Below are 24,871 nucleotides of genomic sequence, written 5' to 3'. Positions count from 1 at the left end.
AGTCAGCAATAGACTATTAGTGATTAAGTTTTAGAGGACTCAGAAGTTATGCATGGTTTTTCAACTGCACAGTTTTGAACACCAACCCCTGTGTTTTTCAAGGGTCAGCTGTGCTAGTATAAAATGCATATGCTCTTTCAAATGAAGCTTTTACTATAGAACTAAATGTATAGCACTATAATCTTCAGAGTACATTAAGACCTGCTATAATCCTCTCCCTGAGTACAGACTAAAACGTTTTAGGTAAAACTCTAAGATGACAAGGGTTTTGGTGGGGTTTTTTTTCATTCTTATTTAAAAATAGAGCATAGTTGACACAATGTTACTTTAGTTTTAGGTGTACAGCATAGTGCTTCAACAGCTCCGTGTTATGCTATGCTCACTATAAGTACAATTACCATCTCTCACCATGCAGTGCTATTATGGTACCATTAACTGTATTCCCTGTGCTTTTATTTTTGTGACTTATTCATTCCATAACTGGAAGCCTGTGTCTCTCACTTGACTTCACCCATTTTGCCCACCTCCCTCCCGCTCCACTGACCTCCCCTCTGAAAACCATCAGTTTGTTCTGTGTATAGGTCTGATTCTGCTTTTTGTTTGTTTATTTGTTTTTTGGGTTCCGCATTTAAGAAAAATCGTATGGTATTTGTCTTCCTCTGACTTACTTCACTTAGCCATATCTCTGGGTCCATCCATGTTGTCACAAATGGCAAAATCTCACCCTTTTTTTGGCTATGGACACTTAGTTTGCTTCTGTGTCTTAGCTGTTGTAAATAATGCTGCAGTAAACATTGAGGTCCATATGTCTTTTCATATTTGTGTTTTTGTTTTCTTTGAGTGAATACCCAGTGGTGGAATTATTGGATTATGTGTTATTTCTATCTTTAATTTTTTGAGGTACCTCCGTACCATTTTATACAGTAGCTGTACCAATTTATATTTCTACCAACAGTTCACCAGGGTTTCTTTTTCTCTGCATTCTTGCCAACACTTGGTATTTCTTAATTGCTTTGGTTTATTTGTAAGTATTTAATGACTATGAAGATTGTAACAACTATATTAAATGTCATAATAAAAGACATGTTTTTTTAAATTTTGTACAAAAACTTATCATCACTATGCATAACATCTATTTGTATTTTTAAACCGTTATCTGTATGATAAATTATAAATAACTTTCAGTACTGAATCCAATCTGAGTACTTTAAAGAAGGTCCAAATTACCAGTGTTAGAAATAAAAAGGAAATATCACCACAGATTCTGCGAATATCAGAAGGATTAAAATGGAATATTGTGAACAACTTATTCATATGTAACTGTAAATTCAATAACTCAAATGAACTAGACAATGCCTTTAAAAAAAAAAAAAACTTACCAAAACTAACAAGAGAGAGAAATCTGAATAGCCCTGTATCAAAGAAATTGAATTTGTTATCAAAAACTTTCCCACAAGTTGGTGCAGCCTCTTTGGAGAACAGTGTGGAGATTCCTCAAGAAATTAAAAATAGAACTTCCCTATGACCCCATTGCACTACTGGGTATTTACCCCAAAGATACAGATGTCATGAAAAGAAGGGCCATCTGTACCCCAATGTTTATAGCAGCATTGGCCACAGTCACCAAACTGTGGAAAGAACCAAGATGCCCTTCAACGGACGAATGGATAAGGAAGATGTGGTCCATATACACTATGGAGTATTATGCCTCCATCAGAAAGGACGAATACCCAACTTTTGTAGCAACATGGACGGGACTGGGAGAGATTATGCTGAGTGAAATAAGTCAAGCAGAGAGAGTCAATTATCATATGGTTTCACTGATTTGTGGAGCATAACAAATAGCATGGAGGACATGGGGAGATAGAGAGGAGAAGGGAGTTGGGGGAAATTGGAAGGGGAGGTGAACCATGAGACACTTTTGGACTCTGAAAAACAATCTGAGGATTTTGAAGGGGCGGGGTGGGGGGAGGTGGGGGTGCCAGGTGGTGGATATTATAGAGGGCATGGATTGCATGGAGCACTGGGTGTGGTGCAAAAATAATGAATACTGTTATGCTGAAAATAAATTAAAAATAAATTTAAAAAAAAACCTTTCCCACAAAGAAATGTCCAGGCCCAGGGCACCTGGATGGTTCAGTGGTTAAGCCTCTGCCTTTGGTCATGAACTCAGGGTCCTAGGATTGAGCTCCACTATCGGGCTCTCTGCTCAGTAGGGAGCCTGCTCTCTATCTCTCTCTCTCTCTCTGCCTGCCTCTCTGCCTACTTGTGATCTCTCTCTCTCTCTCTCTGTGTCGAACAAATAAATAAAATCTTTAAAAACAAAAAAAAAGGAAGAAAAGAAAAGAAATGTCCAGGCCCAGATGGTTTTACTGGTGAAATCTGTCAAGCCTTTACGAAAGAAGAAATGCCAAATTTTCACAAACTTTTTCAGAAAATACAAGAAAAAGGAACAGTTCCCTCTCATAAGAACAGCATATCCCTGATAACTAAAACTTGGCAAAGGTATAACAAGAAAAATAAATTATAGACCAGCTTTCATTATGAACAAAGACACAGAATACCTAATCTGATAGAACAAAACACATCACATACTATATAAAATAATGCACCAAAATCAAGTGAGATTTATGCATAGAATACAAAATTTGTTTAAAGACTGAAAATCAATCAGTGCAGTCCAGTGTATTAACAAAATAAAGGAGAGATCCACATGATCCTATCACTACATGCTTACAAAATACTTAAGAAAATAAGCACTTTATAATAAAACTGAGCAAAGTAGATGTTGAAGACAACTTTTTCAATCTGATGAAGGGCATTTATAAAAAATTTAAAGGTGGCGCCATGCTACAGATCAAATATAGAATCTGTCCCTTAATGATCAGAAACAAGGCAAGCTGTATTTTCTCCTCTCTTCTGTTCAACATTTTACTGAAGATTCTAATAATAGCAATACAAGTGGGGGGTGGATAAAAAGATTGGAAAAGAAGAAGTAAATCCAACTTTATTCACAGATATCAATAAGAAAAGGAAAGCTGCTAGAACCAAAAGCAAATTTAGGAAGTTCTCAATACAGAATGTCATATGGAGAAATCAGTTGTATTTCTACATACTAGCAGCAAATAGTTGGAAAATGAAATTAAAATTGGTTCTCCTTTGGATGGTATCAGATAAAGTAGAAATAAATTTAACAAAAGCATTCACCAAAAGCTTCAGACATTGCCAGTAGAAATTTAAGGAAACCTAAATAAATGGAGGAATATACCATGTTAATGGTAAGAAGATTCAGTAGTGTTAAAATGTCAGTTCTTCCCAAATTGGTCTAAAGATTTAAATTCCCAAGCAAAATCCCAGCAGGCTTTTTTTGTAGAAATTAACAAGCTGATTTTAAAGTATATATGTTATAAAAGAAAAAGAAAAAAAAAAAGGACCTGGAACACTCAAATTAATCTTGAGAAACAGGAGCAAATCTGGATAACTCAAACTGCCTGACTTTAAGACTTACTACAAAGCTACAGTAATGGTGACACTGTGATATTGATCTAAGTAAGTAGATTAGTGGAAGATAATAAAGAATCCATACATGGTTGCTTAATTCTCCGTAAAGTCACCAGCTCAGTTCATGGGAAGAGAAAAGTCTTTTCAATAAATGACACTAGAACAATTGGATATGTATGAAAAAAAAATTAGTTATAACCCCAGCCTCAAACCATATGTAGACCTACCTTGGAGATACCACAAATTTAGTTCCAGACTACCACAATAAAGCAAGTAAAATGAATTTTTTGGTTTCCTAGTGCATTTAATCTGTTAAGTGCAATATCATTATATCTGAAAAAGATGAATGCACATACTTTAATTAAAAAATACTTTATTGCTAAAAAATGCTAACCATCAGCTGAGCTTTTAGTGAGTGGTAATCTTTTTTGCTACTGAAGGGTCTTGTATCCATATTTATGGCTGCTGATTGAACAGGGTTGTGGTTACTGGAAGTTGGGCAATTTCTTAAGACAGTGGAGTTTGCCTCATTGATTGACTCCGTCACAAATGATTTCTCTCTAGCGTATGATGCTGTTACTTCTTTCAAAATTGGAGTCAATCTTCTCAAACCCTGCTGACTACTTTATCAGCTAAGTTTATATAATATTCTAAATCTTTTGTTGTCATTTCAACAATCTTCTCTAAGAGTGGATTCCATTTCAAGAAACCACTTTCTGTGCTCATTCATAAGAAGTCATTCTTAATCCATTAAAGTTTTATCATGAGATTGCAGCAGTTCAAATACAAAAATAATGAAAAAGCTTGAAATATTACGAGAATTACCAAAATGTGACACAGAGACACAAAGTGAACAGGAGTTGTTGGGAAAATAGCTCCAAGAGCCTTGCTCAATACAGGGTTGACACAAATCTTCAATTTTAAAAAATGCAATATCTACAGGGGCGCCTGGGTGGCTCAGTGGGTAAAGCCTCTGCCTTCAGCTCAGGTCACAATCCCTTGGCCCTGGGATCGAGCCCCGCATTGGGCTCTCTGCTCAGCAGGAAGCCTGCTTCACCCTCTCTCTCTGCCTATTTCTGCCTATTTGTGATCTCTGCCTGTCAAATAAATAAATAAATCTTTTTTAAAACTTAAAAATGCAGTATCTACAAAGTGCAATAAAGCAAGGTGTGTCTGTATAAAAATGTATTTGAGATAAATTATAGATCTAAACATAAAACTAAACCCATTAAGCTTCTGGGAAAAAACATGAGAGAATATACTCAGGATCTAGGATATTCAGAGTTTCTTAGGACACTAAGCAATAACCACAAAAGAAAAAAATTAAGTTAGTCTTTATCCAAATCAAAAACTTTTATTCATTCAGAGACCCATTAAGAAAATGAATAGGCAAACTATAGGATGGAAGGAAATATTTTCAAGCAGATATCTGACAAAGAATGTGTATCCAGAATCGATAAAGAACTCAACAACTTAATAATTTAAAGTTAAGAAGAATTTAATTCTTCCCTTCCAAGAAATTCATCTGAGTGAAATATTAAAATATGTCCACTAAAAAAACAAAAGAATTGTGCAAGAAAGCTTATGGCAGAAATCTGCTGTACAACATAGTGCACATAGTTAAGTGTATGGTGTTGTACTTAAAAACTTAAGAAGGGGGGCGCCTGGGTGGCTCAGTGGGTTAAAGTGGGTTAAAGTCTCTGTCTTCAGCTCAGGTCATGATCTCAGGGTCCTGGGATCAAGCCCCGCTTTGGGCTCTCTGCTCAGCAGGGAGCCTACTTCTTCCTCTCTCTCTACTGCCTCTCTGCCTACTTGTGATCTCTGTCTGTCAAATAAATTAAAAAAAAAAAAAACTTAAGAAGGTACATCACATGCTGAGTGTTCTTACACCAAAGGAAAAAAGAAACACACAAATCTTTCGGTAGTGATAGGTATGTTTATAACTTGATGTATCTCATATGTATGCATGTGTCCAAATTCCAGATGTATGCATGTGTCCAAGATTTTGTATATTAAGAATACCTTAGTAAAGCTAGAAACAGAAAATTTATGGTAGCTTGATTCACACTAATCACTAATTCACACTAATAAAAACCAGAGACAGTGCAAACATCTGTCAACAAGTGAATGAATAAATGGTGATATATTTATACAGTGGGATACAGCTCAACAATAAATAAGAACACACACTACTTATGTACAAACATGAATGAACCTCAAAACCATTATGCAGAGTAGAAGGTGACCACAGCACAAAAGAATACATTCCATTTGATGCAATTTATTTGAATTTCTAAACTAAGTGAAACTCCTTAATATGGGAGAAAAAAACTCAAACTCTGATATTTTCTTTGTGGGAATGCAGAGAGGAAGGATTGAGTGGGAAGAAACACAAAGAACTTTCTGAGAAATCAGAAATATTCTATTCTGGGATAGGAGGATGGGTTACTCGGGTATATCCATTTGTCAGAATTGTGTGGCTATGATTTGTACATTTAGTGTACATAAATGTTTCCTCAAAAGCTATAAATGAGGGGTGCTTGTGTGGCTCAGTTGTTAAGCATCTGCCTTCCGCTCAGGTCATGGTCCCTGTGTCTGGGATTGGGGCCTGCATCAGGCTCCCTGCTCAGCCAGGAGCCTGCTTCTACCTCTCCCACTCCCCTGCATGTGTTCCCTCTTTGTCCCTCTCTCTCTGTCAAATAAATAAATAAAATGGGTTTTTTTTTTTGAAAAGTGCTGTAAATGATAACAGTTGACAAGGAACCTGGGAATAGGTAGAAGGATAAATAAACCCAGAATGGCAGAGTACTGATAAGTTGAAGCTAAAGAATGTTTGGTTTATTACAGAATTCTCTTTACTTCTCTATGTTTAAAATATTCCATTGTAAAAATTTTTAAAGTAGACACAGTAAGCAAAGGGAGAAGGGTATTGAATTCAGCATTATATATTTGACTATCAACTTAAAAAATAAGGATAAAACAAATGTAAAACTTTTCAACACTTTTTCCCTAAAATAATTGTAGGGGAGATGTGGAAAAGTTTGAGGGACTAAGAGAACTAGAGATAAATCTTGCCTAAAACAAACATAATAGAGGCAGCAAAACTTGAGATAATTAATTTGGAATTTAGTTGGAACAATTTTCAAACTGCTAATAAAGAAGTAGCCTAGAAAAAAATGAGTGAAGGTTTGTCTCCTAATTCATTTGAATCCATAGTTTCAGATTATGTCTACATTTAATTTTTTTAAAACTTTTTTTTTTATTTGCTTTCCATATGAGGATTGGTACAAATGACTCTGAAAGGTAGGTTTTTAAATGTATTTGGTCTCAGGGTACTATTGACAATTTTATATATGGCAGAACTGTAGGTTTTTAAATTATTTTGATGCTTGGGACACCTGAATGGCTCAGCTCAGAGTCTGCTTGGGATTCTCTGACTCTCCCTATGCCCCTCCCCCTACTTCTGCTTTCTCGAGCTCTCTCACTCTCTCAAATAAATATTTTTTAAAAATTATTTTGATTCTTTACAAATGCATAAGGGGAAGAAGAAGACCATTTTTATATAGTATAAGTAGCTTCTGAAGAGCTATATACTTGAGGGGCATGTGGGTGGTTCAGTTGGTTAAGTGACCAACTCTTGATTTCCTCTGAGGTCAGGATCTCACATGATCTCAAGATTATGAGATCGAGCCCCAAGTCAGGCTCCACTCTGGGTGTAGAGCCTGCTTAAAGAGTGTCTGTCTGTCTCTTTCTCTCTTAAAAAAAAAAAAAAAAAAAGATTCTCCCTCTTCCTCTACCATCGCCCTTTAAAAAAAAAAAAAAAAAAAAAAAGGCTATATACTTGAAAATGTGGCCGTAAACTAGCAGTGATACAAAAACTTAATTATGAATCAAAGTTCCCTTGAAGAATGATGGTGATCTTGAAGTTTTTATAGAGTAATGTCTTTGGAATATGTATTATATAAACCAGCTTTCTTAAGAGGAAGAAAATGATTCAAATTTTAAGAATGTAAGTACTCCTTTAGTTCTTATATGATTTTTAAAAAAGTACAATATTAGCTATAATGCAGAATTTAGGTTGCTACTTAACAATTAGTATATATTTTATAATGAAAACTTAGCATGTTTCTTAGTCCAGTAGTCACACAGCTAAATTCACGTTTGCTATCTTTTTAGCTACAGAAGATCATAAGTAAACAAGATGACTTGAAGACAACAGCAGCTAATGAAACAGAATGCCAGGTATGTGCAAATAAACTGAGTATTTCCAGACAGATGATATTTACAGTAGTTTCTCTCTTCTGTTTGTCAAATAAATATTCTCACATCATTGGGAAAATTATCAGTAACTTCATTTTTCTAAATATTTTGAATAGATTTGCTATATTCACATGGTCCAAACTTAAAAAGATTCAAAAAGAATATGTGCAGAGGGCAGCATTTTCATCCCAGTCACCCAGTTCTCCCTGGCAGTGAGTGCTTTAAGTGTACTGTATATTTGCCTGGAGATACCTCATGTGTATATAAGTGTATCTGTAAAGAAGTAACTAAATACATCCATGTGTACTTTTTTCTACTCTTCTGCAAGGAATAGCCCAGTGCATTGTTTCACACTCTCCCGTTTTTTCCTCAATACGTCTGAATATCTCCTTTTTAACAGTGCCATAGTGCTTTCTTGTATGATTTACTAGTTTATGTAACCATTCCCCTCTTTAAAAACAGTATATCCAGTCTTAACGTATATCCAGCCCCTTGATAATGCAAATAATGCTACAGTTAATAATCCTGTAATGTATCTTTTTATATATGTGTGAATATATCTGAGGGATAACTTCCGAGAAATGTGATTGCTAGGTTAAAAGGTATGATATTTCTAAGGTTGTTGATAAATTTTGACAAATCTGGCAAGTATCTCCTATAGAAAATGAAACAGTTTTCATTCCCACCACTAATGTATATCAGTAAATTTTCTGTTGATAATCTTGCAGTCAGTTCTAATTCCACAGCATGCTTTCCATGAGATTTTCTTAAATTTTCAAATTATTTCATCTTTTTAGAGCATGTCTGCTTCAAATTTTGCAAATTATTAAAATCACAATTCTTTCTTACATTTCATCCCTTTGAGCAATCCTGTGCTGGACTTCCTTTACCCACATCCAAATCCTTGAATGGTATTCCCTATTCCTAGATGTATATATCCTGTGTGTTCCCATCGTACCCTGTATGTCCACCATCATAACACCTCTCACACATTAATATAATTGTCTGTGCCTTCCTCTGAACTGTAAGCATCATTCCCCTCTTTACAGTTGTTTGAAGTTAGGGAGCAGTCCACAAGACCACTTACATTTTTTTTTTCTTTTCATTGTAACAGAATTCATTGTTTATGCACCATACCCAGTGCTCCATGCAATACGTGCCCTCCCTAATACCCACCACCAGGTTCACCCAACCTCCCACCTGCCGCCCCTTCAAAACCCTCAGATTGTTTTTCAGAGTCCATAGTCTCTCATGGTTCATCTCCCTCTCCAGTTTCCCTCAACTCCCCCTTCTCCTCTCCATCTCCCCATGTCCTCTATGTTATTTCTTATGCTCCACAAATAAGTGAAACCATATAATTGACTCTCTCTGCTTGACTTATTTCACTCAGCATAATCTCCTCCAGTCCCATCCATGTTGATACAAAAGTTGGGTATTCATCCTTTCTCATGGAGACATAATACTCAATAGTGTGTATGGACCACATCTTCCTTACCCATTCATCCGTTGAAGGGCATCTTGGTTCTTTCCACAGTTTGGTGACTGTGACCATTACTGCTATGAACATTGGGGTACAGATGAGACCACTTACTTTTGATAGCAGCTGCAAGTTCAGGGGACCCCGAGACCACCCTTGGGTTCCATTATTCACTGGAAGGACTCAAAAAGCTAACTGAAAATTGTTAGGTTCATGGGTAGTTTCTTACAGTGAGCAGATACAGATTAAAATCAGCCCGTGGAAGACACACATGAGGCAGAGGTCCAGAAAGTTCCACAAGCATAGAGGTTCCAGTTGTCCCCACCACGGGGATCATAGATAGCACTAACTGTCCCTACAAGATATATAACAGTACACATGGAGGGGGGGCCAATCAGGGCCCTAATGTCCAGAGACTTTCTTGGGGTCAGCTATATAAATTTGTTTGGATACCCATGTTGCTGACCCTCGTGTCTAGCCATTCTGGAGGTGGTGCTATACCCCATGACCCAAGCCACCACCTTAAATCTCATGGTTAGTCTGGTATGGCCCAGGGCCCTCAAGCAAACAAAACACTTAGCCATAGAGATGACTTCCCAGCAGCCCAGGACAAAAGCCAGACCTCTATCTGCGTATGGTAAATTCTTTACTACATGAGTTGTATCTATATAGTCTGGGAAAGCACCAAAGCATGCTCTAAATGTTCAATAAATATTTTTAAATGAATGAACAAGCATTTAATTATATGAATATGACATTTTTATTATTGATCATTAAGATTGTTTCCAAATCTTTGCTGTTAGAATCATGCCCCAGTAAATAGTTAAACGTGTGAATTTAGGACAGTGTTCTAAAGGTGAGATCGTTGAGTCAAAAGACGTGGATACTTTTAAGACTTTTGATTCATATCATACTGCCTTCAGTATGATTCAGGTCATACTGCCTTCTAGAAAGGTTGTAACAGTTTACAGTCCTACCACCACTGAGTAAACATGCCCCCCTATGAACAGTGTCTCCAGAATTGGTATCTGTTTTTGTTCTGTTTTTTTAAGTAGTGCCAGTTAGATAGGGGAAAAGGTATCTCAGTTACTCTTTTTCAAGATATTTCTTACAAATTTTCTGTTCTTTGGGAATTTCTTTAGATTTCTCTTCGTATTTACTTTTAAGAGTACTTTTAAAATTTTTTTCAAAATTATTGAAATATTTATCAGATTTGGTTTTGTTTATGACATTTTGGTTATAGATGTTATTTTTTACGTGGTCATATTTATTTGTCTTTTAATTTTATTTATCTAACCACTTTCATTTTTTTAAATCAAAATCAGTTATAAATACTAACCTATATTATCCTCTCCTTTAGTTATGCTTTCGGATTTTTACATTTAATTTTTTCATTTATCTGCAGTTTCTTAAGGGCATCCCTAGTGACATTACTTTTTTAGTATTATAAATGGACTCTTTTCCCTCAAGGGAAGAATTACTGCACAGGAAATCTATTTGATTTTTACTTTCAGCCTGGCTTCCTAGGAGTCACTACTGTGTCACACAGTTTTTAAGTGTCCAGCCAGAGACTGTACTAAGACCACAGAGATAATAAGGTGCGTCCTCCCTTCCCCCCGCCAATGTGTCTGTGTAAGGTTGGAAGTACATTCACATGTAAGCTCTTTTTAAGCCTGCCAATACACACACCTATGTCAGCTCTTTGAGCCAAGGATGTGTTGGCAGCTCGAGCTGGTGTGGTCTCTGCTAAATGTGGAGCACAACCTAGGGTACAAGGAGAGCACAGCAAGTCCTTATGGTTGTCTCAGCTCCTCAGACTTTCAAGTACCTCACCATCTGAGTCCATTGCTTGCTCCAAAGAGGACTACAGTCTCGCTTAAAGGAGCCACCAAGATCACCTGCAAACTCCCTCCATCAGCAACAGGGAAACTGGTTTTGGACAGCCTGACACTCTCTGGTAGAACTCCCATAGGGTAGAATAGAAAAGGCAAGAAGGCCATAGACGTTTGCTGCCCAAAGTTTAATAGTTAATTTGAAAAATGCTTCTCACTTTATTATGTGCCTTTGGTTGGATTCTGCAGTGCTGAATAGTTGTGTTATGACCATTTTGTCCAGCTATTTGCTTTTTGGGGAAAACCTTTTTTGTCATTTTATCCTGTGGGAAATCAGAAGGCAGTTATCACATTTTAATTGGCCAATAGGTTTACATTGACTTTTAATAAACATGGTGAGTAAGTTCCAAAAGCAAATATTTTAGGTAAACCAATACAGGTAATAAAGTATAAAAGTTTACCTTTTAAAATAAATGCCATACTATATACCAAAAGCATGAACTACAGTGCATTTCGATACAGCTTATATTAATAACACTGACCATTTAATAATTAACTAGTTTTTAAGATACATGAAAAATAGATTAATATTTTAAAGATCTAGGGAATAAAATGTGCAGCATAGGGAATATTGTCAGTGGTATTGTAATAGTGTTGTTTGATGACAGGTGGGAGCTACAGTTGTGAGCACAGCTCACATACAGAGATGTTGAATCACTGTTGTGCACCTAAAACTAAAGTAACGTTGTATGTCAACTATGCACAAATAGAAAAGTTTAGAAACAAACAAAAAATTAAAAGAATCTAAATAAAGAAAACTATAACAATAAATTTTAATTGAGGAAATAAGAGAAGATTGAAATAAAGGTAGGCTTTATTCTTGGGTAGGACTAGTGAGCCTTGTGAAGTGATCAATCCGCAGTAAATTAATCTATGAATTCAGTACAGTCTACATCAGAACTCAACACCTGAGTACCTGATTTCGGTTTTGTTTGGTTATATTTTGAGGTTTGCGGGGAGGAGTTGGATGGTTTCTTCTTTGGTGGTAGTGTTTAATAAGAGGTAAGAGGTGTACAGAGACTTGCCAAAATGCCTTTTTTTTTTTTTTAAGATTTTATTTATTTATTTGACAGAGAGAGATCACAAGCAGATGGAGAGGCAGGCAGAGAGGGAGATAGAGGGAAGCAGGCTCCCTGCTGAGCAGAGAACCCGATGCGGGACTCGATCCCAGGACCCCGAGATCATGACCTGAGCCGAAGGCAGCGGCTTAACCCACTGAGCCACCCAGGCGCCCTTGCCAAAATGCTTTTAAACTTCATCTGGAAGAATAAACCTGAGAGAATAGCCAAGAATAGTCTAGAAAATGCAAGTAATGAGAGGGGTAATGAAATGGTATAGTGAGCAATAGAATACTCAAATAAAATAAACCCAAATACATATGAGCAATAGCATATAATACAGATATCATTTTAAATCAGTAGGAAAAAATTACCAAATTACTTTTCAGTAATCCAGAAAAAAGGGAGTAATCTCCTTACCTCTCATATCCAATTAGTCACTAGGTACTGTCTGTTCTGCCTCTTGAATGTGTCTCAGATTTGCTGTTGTTGTTGTTCTTTTTCCATGACTATCATTTTATCAGACTGCCATCACTTCTCATTTCATTTACTGCAGTGGCCTCCTAACTGATCTCTCTGCATCCACTCCTGTCTTTTCTAATTCATTTTCATATTATAGCCAGGGTGACCTAAAAGCACAAATATGATATAACAATAGACAAAATGTGGAAGAGGCCAAAGTGTCCTTCAGCAGATGAATGGATAAAGAAGATGTGCACCATATATACAATGGAATATTACTCAACCATCAGAAAGGATGAATACCCATCATTTTCATCGACATGGATGGAACTGGAGGGGATTACGCTAAGTGAAATAAGTCAAGCAGAGAAAGACAATTACATGATTTTATTCCTATGTGGAACATAAAGAATAGCATGGGGGACCACAGGGGAAGGGAGAGAAAACTGAATGGAAAAAAATCAGAGAGGGAGACAAACCATGAGAGACCCTGGACTCTGGGAAACATTGAGGGTTACAGAAGGGAGGACGTGGAGGGAATGGGGTAACTGGGTGATGGGTATTAAGGAGAGCACATTTGGAGATGTGGCGTTACATGCAACTAATGAATCATCAAAAAAAAAAAAAAAACCTCAGACTCAGAAAGACCAACTGCCTACATTGATATGCTACTCCATCTCTTAATAGCTGTGTAGCTCCAGGTAAATTAGTATACTTCTCCTTGCATAAAATTAGTGTACTTCTCTTTGCATAAAAAGGTTCTTCATTATAAAATGAGATTAATAGGGGTGCCTGGCTGGCTCAGTTGGTAATGTGCAGCTCTTGATCTGTTGAGACCAACCCCTATATTAGGTGTAGAGATTACTTAAAATAAAATCTTGAAGAAAAGAAAAAAAGGAATAATAGTAATCTACCTCAGTAGGTTGTTTTGAGGATCGTATTAGTTAATTTATTCAAATCTCCTAAAACTCTGCTAACATATAAGCAATATATATTTATTTGCTTTATATTTATTATTATTGCTGTCTACACCCCAGCCACAGAGCACCATGCTCTCTAGCACCTTCAGGCATTCATACATGTTTCCTGTTTGGAATGTTTATTCCCACTTCTTATTTTCTTAACTTTGGTTCAAACTTTAGATCTCAGTTTAAATGGTATTTTTTTCAGGAAAGCCTTGTCTAAGCTGCTAAGTGAGTTGGAAACCCTTTATATGCTCCCAAAGCTCCTTGAACTTCTTCCCAATATTTTCATGCTTAGATTATTATTTTTAATAACTTGCTGAATGCCCATGTACCCAACAGGAATAGAGACCCATGAAGCCCCAAGACCTAACATGGTGTCTGACACATAATGGGCATTTACTACATTTTTGTGACTAATGGTGTGACTGACTGTGCTGGGTGTATATATCAGTTCCTATAGCAGAATAAATACCAGAGGAATCACAGATAATGTCAAAAGTCAAACAATGGAAATACTTGAGGAAATGTGGGGCTTTTCTGCAAGTTGGCAGCATAGGAAGATCTTGAACTCACCCTGTCCCACAGATACACCAAATCTACAGCTACGTATGGATTATTTCCCTCTGAAAAAGATCTAAAAACTAGATGAACTGTTTCTCCACAATAGAAGGGAAAAAGATACATAGGAGAGTCAGATGGTCTTACCAGAAACCCCACCCCAACACTGTGACACCCAGCACTGTGCCACAACAGTCCAGTAATTCTCCTGGAAGAGTGAGGTGATGGTGTCTCACTTACAGCACCCTCTGAACCAGAGAGATGAGCCCCAAAACATTTGGCTTAGAAAATGCAAAGGGGCTGATATCTAAGGGACCCAAAGTGCTATAGGAAACTGAGATGCCCCTTTTAAAGGGCTCACATGCAGTCTCATCATCCCCAAGACCCAGCAGAAAAATAGTAGTTTGAAAAATGCCAAGGGTCTGTTGTAAAATTCATTTGGCAATCTAAAACCATCTGCTGGAAGGGCAAGGGACAGGTGAAACTCTCCCTGAAAATAGAGGTGTGGACAGAAGCCAATTTTGCACTCTCCACTGACTCTCTAGCACAAGTGGGTGGGCTCACAGGCAGCACCCTCCTGCTGTATTCCTAAGACAGGTGGGGACAAGCAGTCACCACACCATCCCACTGCCTTGAGGAGGCTGGAGAGTGCAGAAGGTTGCAGCACTCCCCCAGTCTGTAGCTGGGGCAGGCAAGCACAACATTCATGGCATCCTCTCATTCCCTAAATAAAGTTGGTAAGTGTAGGCAGTTGCAGCGCTCCCCCAATCTCTCTGGCTGGGATTGTCATTCTCACCTCCCACCCTAAAGCCAGCGTGCATGCACGGACAAGGTACTCAGCCACTACATTCCTGAAGCCCACAGGTGTACAGTCAAGACATTTACCGCTGCTTTTCTGAAGCTAGCAGACTTGCCCTGCCTCATACACTCTGCCTAGATAAAGCCAGCAGATACATGCAGTCCACACGGGGTCACCATTCAGTCGCCTGGCCCTGGTGGCCAAAGTGGCTGGCATTCTTGAGCTCCACAAGAATGTTAACACCCAGACGGTTCTTGACAAGCCACCACCGTCAGGACACTGCACAGCAGCAGACTGAAACACAGCCCGAGTTTTATGGAAAAGAGGCCTGTTTGCTTAGCTCGGAACTTCAGCTTCAGGTTCCCAAGCATATAAAGATGAAAGAAGTGCCCCTGGGGAGCCTAGTTAGAGACACACCGCCCCTGCATCCCGCCCTCAGCCTTCTGCATCTTAACAAGACCTCTCAGGAGCTTACAGACTTACCTAGAGCCCTGGTTTTTGCAGCTGTTACCCAGGAGACACCTCTAAATCTGGTCTGGAGGCAGCAGAGACTATGATTGTAGCTCCTACAGGATTGTATATACTTTTATATTTTAAAAACTGCTGCCTAAGTTCTGCTTCCAGTCAACCCTGGGTGTTAAATGAGATTCCTCCCCTTGGAGTAGGCAGGTTGTGGCACATCAAACAGTATCATGTGAAGGTCATATCAAGAATAAGTCAGGTGGTTTAGATAATCACAAAGGTTCAAGAGACAACAAAGAGCTAAAAAAAATAAGGCTGAAAGAGAAGTTTCATCACCTACATAAGGCACTGCTTTAAGAGTAAGATAGCTGCTTCAAGTAGTACATAGAAACACACTAAGAGTCAAGCAAAATGAAGAAACAGAGGAATGTGTTCCAAATAGAAGAACATGACAGAACCTCAGAAATAGACCTTAATAATGTGGAGGAAAGTGTTCTATCTGAAAAAGAATTTAAGGTAATAGTCATCAAGATGCTCATGGAACTCAGGGAGAGTGGTGAATACAGTGAGAACTTCAACAAAGAGATAGAAAGTATAAGAAAGAATGAAGAAGGGGGTGCCTGGGTGGCCTAGTCTGTTAAGCATCTGACTCTTGATTTCGACTCAGGTCATGATCTCAGGGTTGTGAGATTGAGCCCTACATCCACACTGGGCATGGATCCTGCTCAAGATTCTGTCTCTCCCTCTCCCTTTGCCCCTCCCCCACTTCTTTCTCTCCCTCTTTTTTTTTTTTTAAAAAAAAAGGACCAAGAGGGGTTCAGTAGCAGACTAGATGAAGCAGAACAGGTCACTGATCTGGTAGACTGCAGTAGAACTCACCAAAGCAAAGCAATGAAAAGGAAAAACAAATTTAAGTAAGTAACTTAAGGGACCTCTAGGACAACATCAAATAGAATAACACTTGCATTATAAGGGACCCAGAAGGAGAAGAGAGAGGTAAGGTCAGGAAATGTATTTGAAAAATAATTTTCAAATTATTTGAATATAATATATTCAAATTATTTGAATATAATAATTTTCAAATTATTTTCAAATGTATTTGAAAAATAATTTTCAAATACAAAATAATGGCTGAATACTTCCCTAACTAGGGGAAGGAAATAGACATCCAGGAAGCTCAGAGGATTTTAATTAAGATGAATCCAAAGAGATCCATACCAAGGCACATAATAATTAAAATTTCAAAATTTAAGAGAGAATCTCAAAAGCAGAAAGAGGAAAAACAAATTATTTCATAGAAGGGAAGTCCCAGGGGCACCTGGGTGGCTCAGTGGGTTAAAGCCTCTGCCTTCGGCTCGGGTCATGGTCCCAGGGTCCTGGGATCGAGCCCCACGTCGGGCTCTCTGCTCAGTGGGGAGCCTGCTTCCTCCTCTCTCTCTCTCCGCCTGCCTCTCTGCTTACTTGTGATCTCTGCCTGTCAAATAAATAAATAAAATCTTAAAAAAAAAAAAAGGGAAGTCCCATAAGGCTATTAGGAGATTTCATGGCAGAAACTGCAGGCCAGAAGGGAGTGACATGACATATTCAAAATGATGAAAGGAAAACAACTTCCAACCAAGAATGCAGGCATACCTTAGATATTGTGGGAGACTGAACCGGTAATCAGAAACCTCCTAACAAGCTGTCCAGGACAGGACAGCTTCACTGGTGAATTCTACCAAACATTCAAAGAACTTTTAGTGCCTATACTTCTCAAAGTCCTCCAAGATTTTGAAGAGGAGGGAATGCTCCCACATTGATTTTGCAAGGCCAGCATTACCCTTATACCAAGCAAAGAACACCACCAAGAAGAAACAGAGAGGGAAAGGAGGAGGGAGGGAGGAAAAGAACGGAAAGGAAATTACAGGCCAATATCCCTGATGAAAATACATGCAAAAATCAACAAAATATTAATACCCCAAACTCACAATTACATTAAAATGATCTTACATCATGATCAAGTGGGATTTACTCTAGGGTTGCAAGTATGGTCAGCATATACAAATCAATCAAGGTGATATATGCCACATCAACAAAATGAAGGCCAAAAATCATATTCTAATAGATGCATAAAAAATATAGAGAAAATTCAACATACATTTATGATTAAAAAAAAAACCTCAACAAAATGAGTATAGAGGGAACATACCTCAACATATTAAAGGCTGTATATGACAGAGCCCCAGTTAAGGTCTTACTCAGTGGTGAAAAGCTAAAGCTTTTCCTGTAAGATCAAGAACAAGAGAAGGATGCCTACTCTTGCCACTTTTATTCAACATAGAATTGAAAGTCCTAGCCAGAGCAATCAGGCAAGAAAAAGAAATAACAGGCATCCATACTGGAAAGGAAGAAGTAATATTTTCATTGTTTACAGATGACATGATACTGGATGTAGAAAACCTATAGACTCTGCCAAAAAACTATCAGAACTAATAAGTGAATTCAGTAGAGTTGCAAGATACAAAATTAATATACAAAGCTCTCTTGCATTTCTGTACATTAACAAAATATATGAGAAATCAAGAAAATAATTCTATTTACAATTGCATTAAAAACAATGAAATGCCAGGGAATAAACTTAACCAAGGACGTGAAAGATCTATTGCCTGAAAACTATATGACATTGATGGAAGAAATTGAAGATAACACAAAAAATGGAAAGATATATTTTGTCATAGGTTAGAGGAATTGATATTGTTTAATGTTCATACACCCAAAGCAATCCACAGATGCATTGCAATCCCTATCAAAATTCCAATGACATTGTTTTATAGAATTAGAGTAATACCATAACTTCTGTGGAGGGAACCACAAAAGACCCTAAATAGCCAAAGGAATGTTAAGAAAGAAGAACAAAGCCAGAGGTTTTACTCTGCCTGATTTCAAACAGTATTATGAAGCTATAATAATCAAAACAGTGTGGTATTTTCATTAAAACAAACACGTAGATCAATGGAACTATAGATATAGATAACCCAGAAATAAATCCACACATATACGGTCAGTTAAGTTTCAACAAAGGAGGAAAGATTATACAATGGGGAAAGGGCAGTCTGTTGGGAAAACTGGACAGCTGCTACACACAAAAGAATGAAATTGGACCACTATTTACACCATATACAAAAAATTAACTGAAAATGGATTCAGGACTTGAATGTAAGACCTAAAACCATAAATGCCAAAGAAGAAAACCTAAACAATAAGTTCCTTGAAGTCAGTTTTAGTGACTTTTTTTTTTACCTGACTCCAAAGGCAAAGGGAACAAAAGCAAAAATAAACAAATGGGACTACATCAAACTAAAAAGCTTCTGTACAGCAAAGGAAACCCTCAAACAGAAGGGCAACTTTCCAAAATGGAAGAAGATATTTGTAAATTATATATCTGCTAAAGGGTTAATATCCAAAATAGATATGAAGAACTTATACAGTTCAATAGGAAAAACAATTCAATTAAAACATGGGCAGATGATCTGAATAGACGTTTTCATAAAGAAGACATACAGATGGCAAACAGGCACATGTGAAGATGCTCAACATCACTAATCAGGGCAATGCAAATCAAAACCCCAATGAGATAGCACCTACACCTGTTGGAAGGGCTGATGTCAAAATGACAAGAAATAACAAAATGCTGGCAAGGATGTGGAGAAAAGGGAACACTATATTGTTGATGGCATTGTAAATTGGTACAGCCACTGTGGAAAACCATATGGGGACTCCTCAAAATTAAAAATAGAACTACAGGGGGTCCCTGAAATCCTCAGCTGAAAGAAGGACAGCTTACTGACTTGGAGAAGATAAGTCATTAGGTTGTGAGGTACAGCATTAGGAATGTAGTCAGTATTATTGTATTAACTTTGTAAAGTAGAAGATGGTGACCACATTTACTGTGGTGATCATTTTGCAGTGTATACAAACGTCAATTCACTATGTTCTACACCTGAAACTAATGGAGTATTGCATGTCAGTTATACCTGATTTGAAAAGAACAAGTAGGTAAATGTTTTTATATTATTGAGCTAAGCAGTGTAGTCCTGTTCCAAAAGCTGTAAAAGAAAATTGTAGGAAACTTGACTACTGTGACTTCTTTAAAATGACTTAACATCTCAATAGAAAAGTAGGCAAATTTCATGAAGGGGCAGTTAGCAGAAGAAATACAAATGACCAATAAATATGAATAATCAAGGAAATGCAAGTTGAAATACTAGTGATTTGTTTTGTTTTATTTCTTACCAGATTGGCAAAGATAAGTTTGATAATCTTTAGTGTTCTCCAAGATGTGAGGGAATGGGCATTCTTCTGTACTATTGATTGGCAATGTAAATTGTAAAGACATCTAACAAAGTTTAGGTGCAAATGAATAATAATTTATAATGACTAGTGTACAAAGATAAGTGTATAACAGTATATCTCACAACAGTGTTCATAGTTTAAAAAAAATTTTGGAAACAATCTAAATATCAGCACATTCATTATATTATGCTGGCGACCTGGCTAGCTCACATGTCATATGCAGGAATTTCCCTACTGCTAATAGGCATGGGAAAATTCAGACCTTTTTGCTCTTTTCTGTGACAAACACAAGAGTGGGGCAGGGGAATGCATGTTAATAAAGAAGAAATAAGGTAACCGTGCTTGCTACCTTGAAAAAACGTTTGTGTGTATACATAACTGCACAATGGCACATACAGTGCAATAGCTAGTAAAAATTATGACAGACCTATATTGGTTATGGCAAGTGACCCCCCCCTTTAAAAAGAAAAAAAAGCTGTTTTCAAAACACGTATATAATGACTTCTTTTGCATAAGTCTCTTCAACATATGGTGCTGGGACAACTGGATAGCCACATGTAAAAGAGTGAGGTTGGACTTCTACCTCATATCATATACAAAAGTTAACTGAAATCAATCAGACTTAAATATAAAAGCTACAACTATAAAACTCTTAGAAGTATTTCTTGAAAGGGGAAATGCTTCATGGCATTGGATTTGGCAATGATTTCTTATGACACCAAAAACATAAGCAATAGATGAACAATTGATGTATTGGACTTCATTACAGTTAGAAACTTTTGTGTATCAAAGGACCCTATCAAAAATTAAAAAGCCAGGGGCGCCTGGGTGGCTCATTGGATTAAAGCCTCTGCCTTCAGCTCAGCTCATGATCTCAGGGTCCTGGGATCAAGCCCCACATCGGGCTCTCTGCTCAGCAAGGAGCCTGCTTCCCTTCCTGTCTATCTGCCTGCCTCTCTGCCTGCTTGTGATCTCTGTCTGTCAAATGAATAAATAAAATCTTTTTTAAAAAAAATTTTAAAGACAGCCTACAGAGTGGTAGAAGAGATTTGCAAATTATAGACCTTACAAGGGTCTATCTAGTATCAAGAAAGCTAAAGAACTCCTACAACTCAACAACAGAAAGAGAACCCAGTGTCAACAAATTGGACAACCTGGAAGAAATGGTTAAATTCATAGAAACATATAAATTACCAAACCTGAAACAGGAAGAAATAGAAAATGAACAGATCAATAACCAGCAAAGAAACTGAACCAGTAGTTAACAAACAGAAGTCTAGGACCTGCTGGCTTCATAGGCAAATTCTGCCAGACATTTCAAGGAGAGTTAATACCTATTCTTCTCAAACTATTCCAAAAAATAGAAGAGGAAGGAAAACTTTCAGATTCATACAATGAGTCCAGCATTATCCTGATACCAAAACCAGACAAGTCACCAGTAAAAAAGAGAACTATGGACCAATATCCCTCTTGAACATAAATGCAGAAATTCTCAATAAAATATTAGCATACCAAATCCAGCAATACGTTAAAAAAATCATTCACCCCCCCACCAAAAAAAAAATCTTTCACCACAATCAAGTGATATTTATTCCTAGGCTACAAGTCAGTTGTGATACATCACATTAATGAAAGAAAGATAATAACTATTTGATCATTTCAGTAGATACAGAAAAAGCATTTGACAAAGTACAACAACATTCATGATAAAAACCCTCAACAAAGTAGGTTTAGAGGGAATATACCTCAACATAATAAATGCCATATATGAAGAATAAACAGCTGATATTATCCTAAATGGGGGGAAACTGAGAGCTTTTCTTCTACAGATAGGAACAAGATAAGGGTGTCTACTCTCAACACTGTTATTTAACATAGTACTAAAACTTCTAGCCATAGCAATCAGACAAAAAAATAAAAAGCATCTGAATTGGCAAGGAAGGAATTAAACTTTCACTTACTGCAGATGACATGATAGCCTATATAGAAAACCCAAAAAACTGGGGATGCCAGTGGGTTAAGTGGGTTAAGCTGCTGCCTTCAGCTCAGGTCATGATCCCAGGGTTCTGGGATCAAACCCCACATCGGGCTTCTTGCTCAGCAGGGAGCCTGCTTCTCTCTCTGCCTCTGCCTGCTTGTGCTCTCTCTCTCTCTGACAAGTAAATAAAATCTTAAAAAAAAAAAAAAAGAAAGAAAGAAAACTCAAAAAACTCTGTCAAGAGATTGCTAAAACTGGTAAACGAATTCAGTAAAGTCAGAGGATACAAAATCAGTATACAGAAATCTGTTGCATTTCTATACACCAATAATGAAGCAGCAGAAAGAGAAATTAAGGAATCAATCCCATTTACACATGCACCAAAAACAATCAGATATCTAGGAATAAACCTAACTCGAAAGGTAAAGGACCTGTACTCTGAAAACTATAAAACCCTGATGAAAAATTGAAGATGACACAAAGAAATGGAAAGACATTCCATGTTCATGGATTAGAAGAACAACTACTGCTAAAATGTCTATACTACCCAAAGCAATCTATGCATTTAATTCAATCCCTATCAAAATACCAACAGCATTTTTCACAGAACCAGAACAAACCATCCTAAAATTTGTATGGAACCATAAAAGACAGAATAACCAAAACAACCTTGAAAAAGAAAAAAGCTGGAGGCATCAGAATCCCAGACTTAAGTTATGTTATAAAGCTGTAGTGATCAAAACAGTATGATACTGGCACACACAGTTAAGTGGAACAGGGTGGAAAACTCAGAAATGAACCCACAACTATAGGGTCAATTGAAGATTAATTGGTTAATTAATCAAGTGGGCAAATACTACTCAGCCATAAAGAATGAAATCCTGTCATTTAAAATGACATGGATGGAGCTAAAGAGGATTATGCTAAGCAGCATTAAGTCAGAGAAAGACAAATACCATATGATTTTGCTCACATGTGGAATTTGAGAAAAAAAATGTAACAGGTGAACATGGAGAAGAAAAAAGAAAAGAGAGGCAAACCATAAAACAGACTCTTAGCTATAGAGAACAAACTGATAGTTAGCAGAAGGGTGGTGGATGGGTGGATGGGCTATATAGGTGATGGGACTAAGGAGTACACTCGTTGTGATGACCACCAGGTAATGTATGGAAGTGTTGAATCACTATATTGTACCCTTGAAACTAATACTACATTACATGTTTAACTGGAACTTAAAGACTTAAAGAAAAAAAGACAACCCAGTTAAAAACTAGGTGAAGGACTTGAATAGACATTTTCCCAAAGGATATAAACAAGTAGCCAACAACCACATGAAAAGATGCTCAACACCATTAATCATAGGACAGTGCCAATTAACAAACCCATCAAATGACTAAAATAAAATAATTGACAATATCAAATGACTACTAGATGTGGAGAAACTGGATCACTCATCTACTACCAGTGGGAAAGTACAATGATACTGCCCCTGTGATAAAACAGTAATATAGTCCTCGGCATCAGTCCTAGAGAAATGAAAAACTGTGTTCATACTAAATCCTGTCCACAGATGTTTTTAGCAGCTTTATTTATAATAGCCAAAAACTGGAATCAACCCAGATATCTTTCAACAAGTGAGTGGTTAAACTGGTAATCCATACAATGGAATAGTACTCTGCAATAAAAAGGAACAAACCGTTGATACAGCAACAGCCTGAATGAGTATCCAGGGAATTGTGTTAAACAAAAAATGCCAATACATAATATTGTACTGTAATTGTATTGTAATTATGTAATATAAAGTTACATAATATTTGGTTCTATTTATATAACATTTTGAAATAACAAAATTATGGGAAAAGAAAGTCAATTAGCAGTTGCCAGAGGTCAAAGAGAGGGTGGGTGGGAGAGAAATCAGTGTGGTGTTAAGAGCAAATAAAGAATTGTTGCAGTGAAGGAAATGTTCTTCTATGTGTCAACTGTGTCAAGTTACGTTGTTGTATAAGATGTCACCAGTCACCATTGGAGGAAACTGAGTAAAGGGTACAAGAGATTTTTCTGTATTATTTTCTACAGTTGTGTGTAAATCTCTATCTCAAAATAGAAAAAATTTTAATATAAATAAAGCATTTATGGGGTCATACATTGTTCCTTGCATTACATATTCTAGACTGGGTGTTTTTTGTCTTTTGTGGGTTTGTTCTATTTCTTGCTATGGTGCCTTTGCTTAGTTGTCATGCTGTTTTCTTTTGCTCATGCTCACGGTCTATCCAGATCTTCTCATTGCTGTGGTAGAGCACAAATGAAATTCTCCTTGATACTTTCCTACCTCATCTGAACTAATTTATCTTTGTCCTTCAGAGCTGCAGGCATTGCATCAGTCAGTTAAGTGTCTGCCTTCAGCCCAGGTCACAATTCCAGGGTCCTGGGATCAAGCCCCACATCAGGTTCCCTCCCCAGCCTGGGGGGAGGTCTGCTTCTCCCTCTCCCTCTGCCTGCTACTCCCCCTGCTTGTGCCCTTTCTCTCCCTGTGTCAGATAAATAAATCGAGTCTTACTAAAAAACACCTCGAGATCACATTTGAAATAATATTTCACTGTTCTAAAGCTCTCTTTTTGGATTGATTTAAGATTTTGTTTACTGCTGAAGTCCATCTTGAGTATTTTAGCCCTCGTTGTTTTTCTCTTGCTTGAACAGAGACAGTTGTAGAATAGTATTATGCAAAGAAACAGATAGGATTCTTCTGCCTTTGTTGTCATTGTTAGAAGAATCTTGTATGGATATTATCCTAAAGAGGTCCAGGCTACAGGGTCTATTTTTTTGTTCGTGGTTATAATTACTTGAAATTATTATATCATTTTTTATAGGAATCAACAGTAAAAGAACCTGAAATTACCACAACCCTTCAGATATATTTCTTTGGAAAAAGAGGAGAAAGAAAACTTCATTACAGGGAATTTCGAAGGTAAATGCAAATTTCTGAAGGAAATGGCACCTAAGCTGAATCTTGACATGTAAGCAGAAATTTCTCAGGCAGAAATGTGTGGATGAAAAAGCATCTGAGGAAAAGAGAACAGCATGAGAAAAGACCTAGAGGCATGAAAGTGTATTGTTTGTAAAGAGAATT

General features: G+C 37.1%; 1 protein-coding gene across 1 annotated transcript in view; it reads left to right on the top strand.

Moving 5' to 3' along the window:
- Window positions 1-24,871, top strand: part of MICU2 (mitochondrial calcium uptake 2) — a 180,198-nt gene that overhangs the window by 136,917 nt on the left and 18,410 nt on the right. Inside the window, exons 7-8 of the mRNA XM_044249410.1 lie at window positions 7,678-7,743; window positions 24,612-24,709. Coding sequence (XP_044105345.1) covers window positions 7,678-7,743; window positions 24,612-24,709 — 164 coding nt within the window. The remainder of the gene's footprint in view (window positions 1-7,677; window positions 7,744-24,611; window positions 24,710-24,871) is intronic.

Source organism: Neovison vison, chromosome 5 (genome assembly GCF_020171115.1).
Source record: "Neovison vison isolate M4711 chromosome 5, ASM_NN_V1, whole genome shotgun sequence".
NCBI lineage: Eukaryota > Metazoa > Chordata > Mammalia > Carnivora > Mustelidae > Neogale > Neogale vison.
The sequence above is the reverse complement of the archived record's forward strand: the minus strand, read 5'-3'. Positions and strand labels throughout refer to the sequence as shown.